At 39.8% G+C, this 17,039-nt stretch overlaps 1 protein-coding gene across 1 annotated transcript; it reads right to left on the bottom strand.

The window, feature by feature from the left end:
- Nucleotides 1-8,713: 8,713 nt before the first annotated feature.
- Nucleotides 8,714-16,946, bottom strand: LOC135480602 (general transcription factor 3C polypeptide 5-like). Its single transcript, XM_064760481.1, has 9 exons — nt 16,788-16,946; nt 15,920-16,163; nt 15,163-15,417; nt 14,553-14,689; nt 13,922-14,129; nt 13,256-13,422; nt 12,719-12,835; nt 11,708-11,837; nt 8,714-10,065 (listed from the first exon to the last, which is right to left on the bottom strand). The coding sequence occupies exons 1-9, from the start codon at nt 16,944-16,946 to the stop codon at nt 9,944-9,946; spliced, it is 1,539 nt and encodes a 512-aa protein (XP_064616551.1). The 3' UTR covers nt 8,714-9,943.
- Between the last annotated feature and the right edge of the window lie 93 nt (nt 16,947-17,039).

The raw sequence follows: 17,039 nt of genomic DNA, 5'->3' as shown, positions 1-17,039 counted from the left end.
TTTAAACCACTACAACTAAAACCGGATTCTAACCTCGTGGGAAAGCTAAATTTTCAAAGCTCTGAATGACACAATCGGCATTTGGTTTTCAAATACCGGGAGAATGCCCATGTCAGTACCATACATGCACGTGCTTGCTCCCTTAGGAATAATGCAACATCTCTTTCAAGTTAGCTCTCGTCCAACAAAGTGTGGTTACCAACGTACGTACACAGATTTTACACAAAGCAAGAGGAGTGTGAGCTATCCAATGAAATAGGCCCACGAATAAAATGAATACACCATATAATATAGAGTAGAAAATTCTAGAACACCTGCCTGTCACGTAATGCGTATAACTAGTACATTAAAACGCCCACAATTCACGAATTGCAAACTGTTAGTTTGAAGAAAAGAAAAACAATTCATTTTGGTAATAAAAACATGGCTAAATTTAAAAGGTTTGCATTGCACACTTTTTCACTTGATAACGTCCAAAAATGTAACGAAACTGAACATACGACATCTTCGTGTCACATTACATATGCAAAGTCAAAAAAGTGTGCTTTACAACGAACATGCAGGACTACATACATATTTGTATCAGGTTATATATGCAAACTCCAAAACAATGTGCTTTGCAATGAATCTGAACATACATGTAGTTACTACATCTTTGTGTCAGATTGTACAAGCAATGCCCAAAAAAATGCGCTTTGCAACAACCCTGAACATTCATCTTCACCTCAGATTATACACACAATGTCCAAAAAAGTGTACCTTGCAACAAACCTGAACATACATCTTCACGTCAGATTATACACACAATGACCAAGAAAGTGTGCCTTGCAACAAACCTGAACATACATCTTCACGTCAGAATGTGCACACAATGTCCAAGAAAGTGTGCATGGCAACAAACCTGAACATACATCTTCACGTCAGAATGTGCACACAATGTCCAAGAAAGTGTGCTTGGCAACAAACCTGAACATACATTTTCACGTCAGAATGTGCACACATTGTCCAAGAAAATGTGCCTTGCAACAAACCTGAACATACATCTTCACGTCAGAATGTGCACACAATGTCCAAGAAAGTGTACTTTGCAGTAAACCCTAAAGGCACGTCGTCTTGGTGGCAGACTAATTAGGCAGAATCTTACAGAGTGTGCTTTGCAACAAATCTGAACAAACATCTTCACGTCAAACAATACACACAATGTCCAAAAAACGGCACTTTGCAGCAAATTTCTTAAGCCACTAATTGGGCAGAATCTTACAGAGTGTGCTTTGCAACAAACATAATCATGCGACATATACATGTAAAAACCTAACAGTTTCACACAAGTTCAGCATACATTTTTGTGTCAGATTAGTGTATAGTGAAAAGCTTACACAGCGTAATGACCCAGGAGTCTCTCACCAATGCGGTCGCTGTGAGTTCAAGTCCAGCTCATGCTGGCTTTCTCTCCGGCCGTATGTGGGAAGGTCTGTCAGCTACCTGCGGATGGTCGTGGGTTTCCCCCGGGTTCTGCCCGGTTTCCACCCACCATAATGCTGGCCGCCGTCGTATAAGTGAAATATTCATTAGTACGGCGTAAAACACCAATCAAAAAAAAAAAAAAATCAAAAGCTTACATGGTGCTTAAAAGGCCATACCGGAGATTATTACCGGCAAATAACTCATTCAACGCAAACCCGACGGAAGTTTTGTTGTCTTTTCAGAACAGCCCAAACTTTCACACCACATCAGCCTCGTTTACACAGATGTTACCGCTAAGTATCGGTAATAAAGTCCCTAAAATCCACGAAGGGGTCGCAAATTTAACTTTTTCAAAACTTAAATAATCATTTTAACATCATTTGATAAACAGTGTACGTACGAATCTGATATTTACTGAAAGACAGTGATTAGAGATATTCTTGGTAAATATAGAAATTTGATTTGATTAGAGAATATGGGCCCTTTGCCAAAATTTCCGGCATAGTCTGTTTACCACGGATCGTTTCTCTCTTGTCAATGATCTCCGAGATAGTCTTCCAGTGTCAGTGCGCTAAAAATGAAATCTCTCTTGCGTGCAAAAGTAGAGATAATTTGTCTAGAGCAATTAGTAATGTGTTTCTGTGCTTATATGAATAGCATGTGAACTTGCATTTCGTGGGAAAGTGTCTTAGTGCCGTCAATGACACGACAGACTGCACACACGATACAGCAGAAGTGGAATTGGATTATTTGGATAGCCCTTAGTCAGCAAGTTCTGAATGTTCTGGATCTCGTGAGATCTCGTGAAAACCACTAAAGTGGCCTGAGTTGACTGATCAAGATTTTATACCTTGTCGTGTTCAGGAGGACTATGTCAACGTCACCGTACATACAGTTATGGTGAATTAGAGAGTCACTTGACAAAATCTATGAATCAGTGTGTCGGAAAAGACATTCGCATACCATCCGTCAACTAATATGTACTTTCCACGTCAGTAACCCGCAAGGCCAATTCCCAAAACGACTAAAAAAATAGGAAAGTATATGAAGTACGAAATAAGGGCAGAATAATGCAAAGAGAAGAAATCAACAGTTTTCAGTAATGTTGAAAAGGCGCAGGGTATGATCAAGCCGAACGTTTTGATTGGTTTTACGCTGTACTCAAGAATATTTCACTTATTCGACGGCGGCCAGCATTATGGTAGGTGGAAACCGGGCAGAGCCCGGGGGAAACCCACGATCATCCGCAGGGTGCTGGAAGACCTTCCCACTTACGGCCGGAGAGGAAGCTAGTATGAGCTGAACTTGAACTCACAGCGACAACACTGGCGAGACGCTCCTGTGTCATTACGCTAAGCAAGTGCGCTAACCAACTGAGCCACGGAGGCCCTCCTCTAGACGAAAGGGTGAAGTCAGCGTTCAAATTGTGTACCATGCTAGTATATACGTTGTCCATAATAAGATATGTATCTCAGTTGCGCTTTGATTGCAACTGTTCATAGATACAACGTGGCATTGGCCAGGAACTTTCAATGCTAAAGTGGTGTGAAGCATAGTTTGATACAATCCATGGGCGTCATAGTCAATCCATGCCTTTTTCAGTACCTCGATAGCTCAAATGTGACACCCTTGACATTACGGTAGTTAGGTTATTGTACACTAACAACATGGTACTATGGTACATATTATTAAATATTGTGATTCTCACGATACTGTGATACACGTGATACTGTGAAACCTCTGACAGCGTGACACTAAATAATGTAATGGAATATACAGATGCATCACTGGATATTGCCATTCCAATGATATTGTCATTCTCACGAGACTGTGATACACGTGATACTGTGAAACCTCTCACAGCGTGACACTAAATAATGTAATGGAATATACAGATGCATCACTGGATATTGCCATTCCAATGATATTGTCATTCTCACGAGACTGTGATACACGTGATACTGTGAAACCTCTGACAGCGTGACACTAAATAATGTAATGGAATATACAGATGCATCACTGGACATTGCCATTCCAATGATATTGTCATTCTCACGAGACTGTGATACACGTGATACTGTGAAACTTCTCACAGCGTGACACTAAATAATGTAATGGAATATACAGATGCATCACTGGACATAGTGATTCCCATGATATTGTGATTCTCATGATACTGTGATTGTCATAATACACTTGATAATGCAATACATAGGCTGCACCACTAGTGACTGTGACTCCCACGAAACTGTGACTCCCATGGTACTGTGATTCCCTTGATACTGTGATTCTCATGATACTGTGGTTCTATGATACTGCCATTCTCATGATACTGTGATACACATAATACACCCGATAATGTTATACACATGATGCACCAATAGACACTGTGATTCCCATGATACCGTGATTTCCATGATACAGTGATTCTCATGATTCTGGGGTTCTAGGGTACTGTGATTCCCATGATACTGTCATACACACGACTAGTATGTACTGTAATACTTCTGTCACTGTAACCTTATAATTATCATACCGTACTATATATGATACTGTGACACACATGAAAACTGCATACATGATGCTACGGTACATACAATGCAGTCAGTACTAAACACGCTACACAAATGTGAAATCATAGGTTTAGCCAGGGGGTGACTCGATATCTTTGAGACACCCAATTCTTACGCAATTAACATCGGAGAAATAGGGAATAGGCATAAAATAAGAATGAATGAATGCTTGAGGTTGAACGTCGAAGTTTTCAGTTTTCAATTTTTCAGTCATATGACGAGAAGGAGTCATTAGGTGTGTGAACAGATGATTTGTCTTCTTGTGCCATGGCGAATCAATGCCGCCAAAGTTCTGCTGTCAATGAAGTACCATGCCGAAAACACCAGAAAAGAGACATGACACCTCACCTAGTCACATTATACTAACACCAGTCCAACCAGTCATGTTTTCTTGCTCTAACCTCAGTGCTGAGCGCCAAGCAAGACCGCCCGCAAGTACCATTTTTAAAGTCTTTTGTATGGCTCGACCCGGATTTGAACCCTGGTCTCCCAATTTACAAGCAGACGCATAAAATAGGAAGTAATATACCCAAATTTTAGTCTGGCCATCAATAAAAAAATTCTGAGGTGGTTTTGAAAATGCATGAATGCATCTTTCGTTACGCATTCATGTATACGTGTATATGTAGGCTATACATATATATATTGACGTCGTTTTATATACCATCTGAAAAAAAGTGTGTCCATCAGTAAGGACGACCTTTGGAGCCAATCAACAGTATTATTGATGTTCACATTTCCCATTGTCCTATGTACACGATGAGTCAGCACTCGGCAGAGCATGTAACGTTCCCATCAGTCCCGTTATGTGGTGATCGCGTACAGTATCACCCGAGGTGAAGCAATTTGACAACAAATTGAGATGGGCTATCAGAGACAGCTACACAGGAAATTGGACTCCCATTTGCTTATAGTATCATGTATGTGCACTCATACAAAATTTATCACATACATTTTTATGACAAAGTGACCCCAATAACCATGCCACAAGCTTTTAAGCCACGTGTTCTTTCCAGTGGACTAATATCAAGAGAACTTTTAGAGAGACATTTATAGTGTCTACTAAGTGTATATATATTAATGAAATTAATTGTTTTAGGACATTTTCGATTGCAATTCCGATGACCTTAATCTCGTCAACTGAAAGAACATAATGTCTCCCAACAGCGTACACTCCTTCTGTTCCAAAAGTGGGTTTTAATCTTGCCCCAACTCTAGCATGTCAGGAAGTTGCATTATGCACAGAGATTGTTCTTAGGAAGGCTTTGGTTTGAAGATATCTTGTACTTGGGTCCTAAGTTCTTTGATCTGAAGAATAGCTATAAGCTTGAGACTGAGGTATTGTTTGGGAATTTGTGTAGTTGGCTGACTTGAAAATGTGGAATAGGTGTCCGCGGTTAATTCCGGTTAGGGGAATTGGTGTCAGCAATTGACGTGAAAAGGGAAATGTCCGCGATTGATGAAGAAAAGGGCAGGTGGTGTCAGCGAGTGACGTGGAAAAGGGGAATTGGTGCCAACAATCGACGTGGAAAAGGAGAATTGCCATCAATGGCTTAAAACTTATGCTTTCATATTAGTATGCCTGTGTTTTTACGTCGTACTTGACAATTTGTTAGTCATATGACGATGAGGAATCATTACGTGCGTGTACACATACTGTGCCTTTTATAGGCAGGGCAAGTCCACGCTGCCATGGAGTGGGTGGAGATCGAATTAGATTAGATACATTTCCCACTGACAGCTGAGAGCTAACGTAGAGCAATTACTGTACAATACTCAAAGAATCACTTTAGACTACAGCCATTGTCTGTGTGGCTTTAACAGCTTCCTACAAACTCGCTTTACTGTATCTTACATTTACCGGTATATTATATATAGACCTCTACTCTCCTACATAAAATAAGTCCATGCTGTTTTTCAAGTTTCCTTTATAAAAACCCAATCACCAACGTCCAGTATCTACTGCACGGCAGTCAAAAAATGCATGGTTAGCGCCCCTTTAGGTGCAGTTAACCTCTCTGCACCACCTTGCTATATAGACCTATACTCGCTTGACTATAGCTTACGTTAATGGATTTTTAACAAAAACAAAAAAGAAACAAAAAAAAAAGCGTAGGCGTCCATGTTGCTTCTCGCATTTGCTTTAAGAGCTGGTTTTCAGAAAATTTCAGTTTTGAAACAACTTTAGTTAGGTCTTTTGACGTCAATTAATACACTCTGCTTGGGGGTTGGGAATTTGACAGCTGAGTGTCCTGACAACACAATCCCCCTTCAGTGTCTTTCAAGCATATGCTTACATGTAGCTTTAACCCAGCTATTTGCCACAAGGGCTTTCATACCGCTGATACTTGCACTGAGCCCAATAAGGTCACCTGCACGGTGAGCGTTACCCCTACACAATCACGAATGCCCCTGAGCCTCTGTCGGTTTCTTTACCTGTATTGTCCCCGCCACACAAAGCCTGACCCCAGAGAACACAACACAGGATGTAGTGAATGACGGCTTTACGCCAGGCACTCTGCATTCTACTGTCGGAAACGGGCCTTTACACAGTAAATATGAGTTTCACGGCATCTTGCATTTTACTGTTCAAAACAGGCCATTCTACACTAAATACCAGTTTCACGTCACCATTGGTCACCTTGCATTTTACTGTTCAAAACAGGCCATTCTACAGTAAATACCAGTTTCACACAGACTGCTGATGATTCCGTCATTCAAAATTCATACACATTTAGTAATGCATTCGCCCAAAGGACCTTGAAACGGATTATTTCAAACAAAAATATAGATGTGACATCACTACTACCTTCTGTTTTAAACCCATTTTACACGGTTGGAAAAAATCTAACAGAATAAATTGAACTAATTTCCTGGACAGTGTCCTATGTTGTTTTTTTTATCTGATATCTACTTTAATTCACGAACAACAGTAATCAAAAATTTATATGTAGGCCTGATTTTAACACCCTACAGCCGTTGCTCAAACAGAGTTGTCTACTCGAATATTTGACACATGTTCAAGCAAATTTAGTCAAACAAATCTAATAAAAATCTTCTAACTCGGCTCATGAACCCAGACCTATAGCTGGGAATGTGTTCTTATTACATCGTGCCAGGTTCAACAAACTCACAAAAGAAAACTGGAATTTCAAAGAAATATTCTATATCCAGGAAGTTAGCCTATGTAGTAGCTCTTGCACTTCAAATGCTATAATTCCAATGGTTTCTATTCCCTGCACTTTATTTATTTCGCTTTTCCATTAATAAACTGTCCAGGAAGATTCCAGAGACCTTTTGGTGTGAGTCATGTTGGACCTTGTATTTACGTAGGTGGATTTTCAGCTGGATGTTGTCTAAAGGGAAGAGAACTCAGTATTACAGCCTCAGTATTATTTCTCATTGTGTTCACATCACTATTGCGATTTTTACACAAGTCTACACATTCACGCCGTGTTCATATTATTACTGCAAATCTTTGATACATTTGATGGGGGGTAAGGCTCCGTGGCCAGGGTGATAAGCGTGCCAGCGCGGTGGAATGACCTTGGGGCTCATCCCACAGAGCCATTTCTGACTTAAAACCTTGTCACAGTGCGTATTGTTTCGTACTGGAACTTGAAATTTCGATACATTTGTCTTAAAATCAAACTCATGAAGTGGTCAGAATTTTAATTTCAAGGGCCCAACAATGGTATTTTAAATTTTGACAATCAGAAATGGCTTGGTGCAATCGGCCACAGTGGCTTCTCAACAATTTGGTCACTGTGAGTTCAGGTCCAGCTCATGCTGGTTTCTTTTCCAGCCGTATGTTGGAAGGTCTACCGGGGCTCTGCAGAGTTTCCTCCCACCATACTGCTCACAGGACAGCCAATCAAGCATGTTTATGAGGTTATAGTATCAATATTATCAAGGCTACTAAAGGTTAATATACTTGTACTTTTTGTGAGTCTTTTACACCAGTCATTCTCAACTCATAAACCCCAAGACGATTACAAAGCACAAATATGCATTCAAAGTTTCAAATGAAAGACCAAAAAAAAAATAAAATAAAATTAAACAAAAAAAAAACACACTACTAATCATGTAGTACATGTATATGTGAAATAAAAGACCATTAAACATAACAAAAGATTTACACTATCCATAAAAAATCGTTTGATTTATTTTTTTCAACCTAACAATGCATTTAACACTTTGTTTTTCACCCTGGCCTTTTCTGCTGATATCGAGACCAGTGACGTTCTATCGCTTACATTGTAACACACAACATGGATAAATATATTCTTGAATGCATTTGTCAAACTATTTCAAAACAAAAATATGCCTATGACTTAACTGATACCCTCTGGATCACTAGAGATCGCTGTAGAATTTAATATTAATAACATTTCACTTGGTCGGAAAACTTTCTTGGACAGAGTTTAATGGTCTTTCATTTACATATTTATTTGATTGGTGTTTTACGCCGTACTCAAGAATATTTCACTTATTACAAGGGCAGTCAGCATTATGGTGGGTGGAAAACAGGCAGAGGCGGGGGGGAAAACCCACGACCATCCGCAGGTTGCTGTAAGACCTTCCCACGAATGGTCTTTCATCTGATACATTTTTGTGAGTTTTTTTTTTTTTTTTTTTTTTTTGCATTTAATGTTATAAAAAGGCTGAGGGTTAGACAACTAAATAAAACATTGCACAGATTCACGACCTGAGCACTGAGAGGTGAAGTGAATCCAACAAGCAAAGTTAACCACACGCACATGTAGTGACGATGTACTCCCATACCACTTCCATAATCAGAGATGGCCAATACTCCTTGAATAGTCCTCCATACCCACGTATTCCACGTGAAAACGTTTTGATATTCCACAAGAAAACATGATTAATTAAGTATTCCAAATTCACATATGATACCATTCCTAAGGACCAGAAATTCCACAGGACAATATTCACAAATTCCAAAGGACAATAATCAGATATTCCACAGGACAATATTCACATATTCCACGGGACAATAATCAGATATTCCACAGGACAATATTCAAATATTCCACGGGACAATATTCACATATTCCACGGGACAATATTCACGAATTCCAAAGGACAATAATCAGATATTCCACGGGACAATATTCACATATTCCACGGGACAATAATCAGATATTCCACAGGACAATATTCAAATATTCCACGGGACAATAATCAGATATTCCGCAGGACAATATTCACACATTCCACAGGACAATATTCACATATTCCACGGGACAATAATCAGATATTCCACGGGACAATAATCAGATTTTCCACGGGACAATATTCACACATTACACGGGACCATATTCATGTACTCCATAACACAATGTTTTATATTCCAAAGCGCAAAATTCACACACTGCAAATGTACACGTAATGCACAAGACTGCAGTTCATGAAACTCAATGAACAGAAGGAAATTCCTACTTTATTTTCCACCCCATGATAGAGGAGTTTTATTCCATTTCTGCATAATATGCATTCTTCTTGAACAACAGAAATAACTTATCCCATGGAAACAAAATATTTACTATTCCACAAGAAATATTATTTCCATGATGCTGACGGTCCAGTGCTCACACTTTCACAAATGCACATCCATTCCAGTTGAAAAGTTGGCACCTGAGCTTTTCATGCTCTACGACTCAATAAGATGTCCATGGCCACTTCCATCAGTCTGACCATTATATAATTAGCAATTACTCCATTCTCATAACCTGCTATTCCACCAAGTTCTATATCTTTCCATGTTCATCCATAATATTTTATCATCAACCAATGAGTGGACACAATATTCAGTAGTCCATATATGAACATCAAGTATTGGTCCCTCGCCAGCAAGGTTTCCTTGACAGATAAATTAGATCAACCAATCAAACAGCATCTAACATCTCTGTTTCCATCTCAGTCATGTCATCATCTGATGGAAGGTCTTCACCCATTGGCTCATTGTCAGAATCTTCATCACTGTCTCCTGATGCTTTGGCACTGGTACCTGCAACCGCCATCAATAGTAAGTTGATAACATGATTTGATGTTAAGCATCCAATGATTTGTAGACACGATGAAAGAGATGACATATTGTACCCAGAAAAAGAACATAAATATATTAAACAAAGTGAGACATTTACTTTATTTATTTATTTGATTTGTATTTTACACCATGATGAGAGGAAACATGGCAGAGTACGGAGGAAACGACTATCTGCAGGTTGCTGAAACACCTTCCCACATATGACCAGAGAGAAATCCAACATGAGCTGGACTTGAACTGAGTGATGGCATTAGTGAATGGCCATTTTAGGTTTATGACCTCCATTTTGCTTTCAATATTTCAATATTGATGACAAAAATACTTCTGCCTTGACACAGATATTGACTGATTGATATTCACAGCTGTACTAAAAAATATTTTAATTATATACAAATCTGGTCAATTCCATGCACAGAGTAAAATGATGAGCCTTGAGTAAACTGGAGTGCCAGGAGTAAAATGAAGTGCCCGGAGTTAGCTGGATTGCCAGGTGTAAACTGGAGTGCCAGGAGTACACTAGAGCGCCAGGAGTAAACTACAGCCCCTGGAGTAAACTGGAGTGCCAGGAGTAAACTAGTGTACAAGGAGTAAACCGGAGTGCCACGAGTAACATGAAGTGCCTGGAATAAACTGGTGTGCCAGAAGTAAAATGAAGTCCCTAGAATAAACTAGAGTGCCAGGAGTAAACTGGACTGCCAGGAGTAAACCACTGGCAAGGTTTTTACCTGCATAAGTGTGTATTGGTGGAAGGCAATTCATCTACAGCAAACTTCACGTTAGACCACATAAACAGAAATACATGTACATGGAGTGTTGACGGTTAGATTGGTGAGATTACCAGTCCAACACTGGTATTCAACCAACATATTGTGCGTTCCGGGAAATACAGCAATACAAAAAACAGATGAACAGCCTGGAAATATTTGTCAGTTTGGTGCTGCACATGATGGCAAATCTCCCAGGGATTCACCTTATCACAAAATTTGCAATGTTATTTTCATGGCAGTTGTATCCTGTACCAAATAGTCAGCCCTTATCAACCCAATATTTGGTGCAGGGCATTATCCTTGTTCTGCTGCTTATTTCAATGCTTGATAAGAAAGAGAAAAGACGTATAGGTCTTGCTTCTTTAAGATTCCCCTTCTTTTAGACGTTTACATGAAGAACAGCACAATAGTGCGTCTGCCAACAAAGCGTTTTGTGAGTTTACCTCAATGACCGTGCAGGCTAGGGAATTCCTGCCAACAAAGTTTTTTAGTGAGTTTACCTCCAGAACTGTGCACGCTAGGGAATTCCTGCCAACAAAGTGTTTTGTGAATTTGCCTCCAGGATCGTGCAGGCTAGGGAATTCCTGCCAACAAAGTGTTTTGTGAGTTTACCTGCAGGACCGTGCAGGCTAGGGAATTCCTGTCAACAAAGTGTTTTGTGAGTTTACCTGCAGGACCGTGCAGGCTAGGGAATTCCTGCCAACAATGTGTTTCGTGAGTTAACCTGCAGGACCATGCAGGCTAGGGAATTCCTGCCAAGAAAGTGTTTCGTGAGTTTACCCGCAGGACCGTGCAGGCTAGGGAATTCCTGCCAACAAAGTGTTTTGTGAGTTTACCTGCAGGACCGTGCAGGCTAGGGAATTCCTCTCTGTGGGCTAGTTTCTTTAGATGTTTGTACATGATGGCTCGGCATTTCTCACCAATTCCCTTGATGCACCAGCCATCCTTCTCAGTGCATTCAGACTCCTGGAAGGAATTTATAATTTTATTGTTTTATTATCGTGCTTCTTGTAGTCTCTTAAAAATTGATGACTGTTAAACATTTTTCAAATGACACATTATAATGGATTCATTTAACTTTTTTTATGTGACTTCCTTATAAGAAAAAACTTTTGAAGGCCTTTATGTGCTTCTGAAAGTGCAGTTTTACATACTAAACCTTAAGTGAAATACAGCAACTGGTATTTAATTCTGTACTCAAAAGTATTTCACATACATGATAGTGATCATCTTCATGGGTGAAAAAGTGTCTGTACAAACTTCCTAACATATTGGTGAAAGTCAGTTAGCAACCTGTGAATGGTCATGGGTACCACCACACGCACCCCCCCCCCCACCGCCAGGTTTTTTGCCACCGTAACAAAAAAAATTATATAAATAAATAAATATATTGGTGGAAAGTGTTGTCCACAAAATTTCAGGCACAACCTACTGAACCAGTTCAGAGGTTAACATTTGTTCACTCATGCATCAATGTACGCTAACACCTGGAAACCGTAAATATTAGCTTAGATTTGTTTATGTGAGATTGTCTGTAGGAAACAAACGAGTGCAAAACGGAGGTCAATGCATAAAATACTTCGCCATTTACCTAAACGTGGATGATAATAAGAAAAAAAAAATGAGGACAAGAATTTCTGTAATTACGGTATGACACCCCTCTACGCCTGTACAAAGGAAGCCCAAACCTTGCTACCCTCTTTAACATGGAGCACTGTCAACAATTTCTGACATTACGCAGAATTAAACTGCGTAAGTTTTAACCAGTTAAGATAATGGATGGGAGAGCACTCTTGAACAGTGCCCCAATCTATTAAAGGGAGACAACTACAGCAGCCGCTCCTTACCATTCCATCATTCAGATGTATCAATTGCTGACACTGTTCTTCCTGGATGTCACACATTTGGTAGAACATGCACCGGTATGGTGGCAAGACATCTGGCTTGTAGATGAAGGAGATATCCTATAAAACAGCAATACAGATATATGATCAACTTATTGACACAGAAAAACGAGATGTTCTAAACAGAACACAGAAACATGATCAACTTAGTGACATGGAAAAATGATATGTTCTAAACAGAACACAGAAACATGATCTACTTCGTGACACGGAAAAACGAGATGGTCCAAGCGGAACACAGAAACGTGATCAACTTAGTGATGAGGATAAACAGCTTGAACTAAACAATTTATGGCCTGAGCAGACAACACATTAAAAGGGTATGAATTCAGAAGTATGAGATGCCAAATTCTAGGATTTCATACTTTTGCATTACAGTACATGTACACTATATTAGCATGTACAAAAATGGTGAAAATTGCAGCTTTGCGATTCAAAAGCGATGCCCAAACTGTTCAGCCAGATCAAACCTTGGCTCACCTCAATATGTTTCTGTCGGTAGGGTTTTTTAGGTTCATCTGGAGCCTTTTCCAGTTCTGATACGTGGATTTTAGCCACATGTCTCTGCTGTTTGCGATGTCTGTTTGGCAGGTTGTATTGAAATATACTCCTCTTCCCTACGATGTTAAGTTTGTCAACGGCACCTCCTAAAATGAGATCATATTTAATCTTTTTACAAAATGGAGTTTGTGTAACATTCCTGTCATATTAAAGTTTTTTTAACAACACAAATAAATAATACAATTATTTCCTACAACTGTTTTTTATTCATGGATCCTATTACTTAAACATACAAAGAGTGAGTGAGTGAGTGAGTGCTTGGGGTTTAACGTCGTGCTTAACAATTTTTCAGTCATATGACGACGAAGGAATCCTTAAGGTGCATGTACGTGTAATGTGCCTCCTTGTTGCAGAACGGATTTCCACCGCTCTTTTATTTAGTGCTGCTTCACTGAGACGACTTACCCAAGGCAAGTAAGCCGCCCCCACCCGAGCCATTATACTGATACGGGTCACCCAGTCGTTGCACTATCCCCTTCATGCTGAACGCCAAGCGAGGAAGTTACAACTTCCTCTTTTAAAGTCTTAGGTGTGACTCGATCAAGGAACTTCAACATTATTTCCAAGCTTGCTCACTCGACTTACTTTGCCGTATTCTGAAGTCCAGAACCTGATAGATCTTGGCTTTGGGGTCCTTCCTGGGGTCAAATCCAAGCTTGACCCACAGTGACCTCCAGGGTCCAGTAATGAAGTAATACGCCATCAGGGGCAGTATGCACTTCAGAGTGTCTTTGGTACACTTTGTATGGTACATTATGGCATTCTTAGACCAGACTGGACGCTCCTCAAAAAGCTGTGAATACAGAAAATAGTCAATTTTATTTGTACATTATATTTTTTTTTTTTTTATTGGGGATCTCTGTGGCCGATTTTAGATTTACGCCACATTCAGGAATATTTCCCTCATACAATAGGGACCAGTATTATGGTGCACTTGTGTATTATACAATGCCCTGTATAAAAAATATAAAATTAATCAATAAATAAATGATTTGTGACTGGTTTCTTTGATTTTCCACCACAAAGGCAGAAAACAGAGTTACAAACACAAGTTAAACTCAATATTGGCTACGAGTAACTGCAAAAGAGAAAAACTTGCTTTTCTTGTACGGCATTTTTTTTCCACATCTTTTACCTCTTCCAAACTCAAGCCATGTTATTTGTTTTATTTTCTTTTAAAGTATCTATCAGATATCAAACAAAGGCAGTGTTTTACCTTTCTGACTTCCTCTTCTTTCCCTGCGACCCTCACCATTGACCTTAGTGTCTGAGTGGCACCCTCAAGTGGGGTAGATGGAATTTCTTTATCATCAAACTTTGCAAACAGTGTGAATACTGTTCTTTTCTTGCGTGCTGTGGAAAAAAAAACAAACCCAAAACATGATGACCCATTTAAGTCTATTCAGTAATTAACATAAACTATGATTTCACTTCTGTTTTGCAAATTGTCAAAACTAAACAGGTATCTTCTGATTGTTTTCTACAATGTACAAGAGGGCATTTTCCTCCTGCTTCAAACGTGTATTTTTTACTCGCTTAGACCTCAATAAAACATCACATTTGTAAGCTTTCGCCGGTAACAGAAAACACCGAGTGACTTATTGATTGGCGTTCAATGCTATAGTCAAGAATAATTTTCTTGAATAACAGCAATTGACGTCAAGGATGAAGAAACAAGAGTTCACAGAGAACATCACCATCGTTTTTCAAGTACGATGCATTTCAGCACGAGATGCATTTCAATATTTTATACTACACAAATTCCTCCTCTTTAGTTGCATTTTTAGGGCAAAAACAAAAGAATAAACTCAGCGGGACAAAATTACCTGTTCCTATTAGATTTGTGGGTTGGTTCGGATCTCGCTCCACGGCCCTCCTGGGTTTAGGAGCGGGTCTGTAGACGTATTCCGATGGGACGTCAGACCGAGAGAACATAACGGGTTGTAAGAACATCGGGATGTCATCTCTCTTCAGCCATTGCTTCAAGGAAGTGAACTTCCTCAGCGCCAAGTCCTTGTGTATGTCTCTGTACGAGCCGTCATCCAACCTCTCCATAGGCAGGTATTGGAAGTCACACAATGCTGGAAAGAATCAGGACACAGAGCTACAGTGTTTTCATCTACACAAAAGCAGTTAATTTTGTGAGTGGAGCCAAAAAGTACAAACCACCAACCTTTGGCAAGTTACTGACAAACTTTCCCAAAGGTCATAAATGTCACATTTAGACATCCACACCATATTGGTGGAAGACAACTGGTCTTCAACTAATGTAAACCTGCAAATGGCCACATGAGCACTGACAGTTAGTGGGGGAATCTGGGTGTTCAAAAAGGGCAAGTAGCAGGCTGCAGACAGCTGTTTACTGCCGTCCCTGTTGCCGTCTACTTTGAATATTCTTACTATTTAAATCAATAGTAATTGTGACATAATTACTTTCAATTCAGCTGCCTTCTTTTGAACTCTGACCACCTTCTCAAATTCTAAATGAAAACCCTAGGGCAGCCAGAAAGTTTAACCTATTTAATGCATGTGCAAGTAACTTTTACGCTTCATCTGATCCTCTATCTCGTAATCGCAACTCACACTGGAATCTGAAGGTGCATCCCACCATTCCCAGAATATCAGCTTTCCACTCTTCCTGGGTATCATTCTTAGTCTCTGTCGCATCCGACACCGAGGCCTCTCCTGGAGCCGTCCCCTTCCGTCTTCGACGCTTCACTCGTAGCAACAGGCTGGTTGTTTCTGTGCGCGTCCCAAATACTGGTTTACAGTAAATGTCTTCGGGTCTCATTTTTAGCTCCAACTTCTTGATTGGATTTTGCACCGTCTAAAAATCAAAATGCATCAAAAATAACCAACCTATTACTTCTTCACTTGATTGTCGTTTAATGTTTCTCAATAGGACTTAAACAGGTTCCACGTTCTTGGAAATTCTGAGTGGTGGCACTCACCAATATGTAGGAAACTGTTAGATTGGATGCATTCAAATATGGCGGTTGGAGTAAGAATTTATCCAGTTTCAACTAGTTTCATGCTTGTGTGGATTTATTAGTGGTGGTACATGGGAACACCTACCAGGAATTGATAACCGAGACCACTAAGACTACGGACAAACACATTATTTGATGCCCAGCAGTAGTATGTTAAAGCCAACAAGGGAAGAACAGAGGAACAAGGTAAGCTTATGGAACAAGACTGGGCTGTGATAGTATACGTAATCACAGCCCTACAGCGCTACGTCGGATGGGGTTTATGGTGTATGGGAAACATTACACACGTGCACAATACTACTCCAATACATTGACTAGGCTACATGCACATTTTGGTAACCAGTAACCCAACAGTGCTGTGAATTCAAGATATAACGTTAAAATAAGAGAAGCTTTCGACATTTCATTTTCAAATCAATTTTCAGTACTTGCACCAGCAGTACAGCAGTCAAATGTACTACCTTCTGAATGGCTTTGATCCCACCCAGAGTGGCAAACGCCTTGTCCTCATTTTGTACGATTCCAGGATAGGAAACGCAGACAAATTTTCGCTCTGGAGTGAAGGATACTTTCAACAAGTCGCCCGCCTCTTTTCGTTGAAAATCTTTGTTTCCCTCCATTTCTCATCGCACGTTTCTGCCATACTCTCAAACACAAAACGCACTGAATTGATAATTAACTATTAAACTCCTTGCAGTACACATCGCACTGAA

Source organism: Liolophura sinensis, chromosome 13 (genome assembly GCF_032854445.1).
Source record: "Liolophura sinensis isolate JHLJ2023 chromosome 13, CUHK_Ljap_v2, whole genome shotgun sequence".
Classification (NCBI taxonomy): Eukaryota; Metazoa; Mollusca; class Polyplacophora; order Chitonida; family Chitonidae; genus Liolophura; species Liolophura sinensis.
The sequence above is the reverse complement of the archived record's forward strand: the minus strand, read 5'-3'. Positions and strand labels throughout refer to the sequence as shown.

Coding starts and splice junctions, on each gene's coding strand:
- LOC135480602 (XM_064760481.1), bottom strand. CDS start 16,946: ATGGAGGGAAACAAAGATTTTCAACGAAAAGAGGCGGGCGACTTGTTG. Junction 16,164..16,787: donor GGATCAAAGCCATTCAGAAG/GTAGTACATTTG, acceptor TTTGATTTTTAG/ACGGTGCAAAATCCAATCAA. Junction 15,418..15,919: donor ATGCACCTTCAGATTCCAGT/GTGAGTTGCGAT, acceptor GATTCTTTCCAG/CATTGTGTGACTTCCAATAC.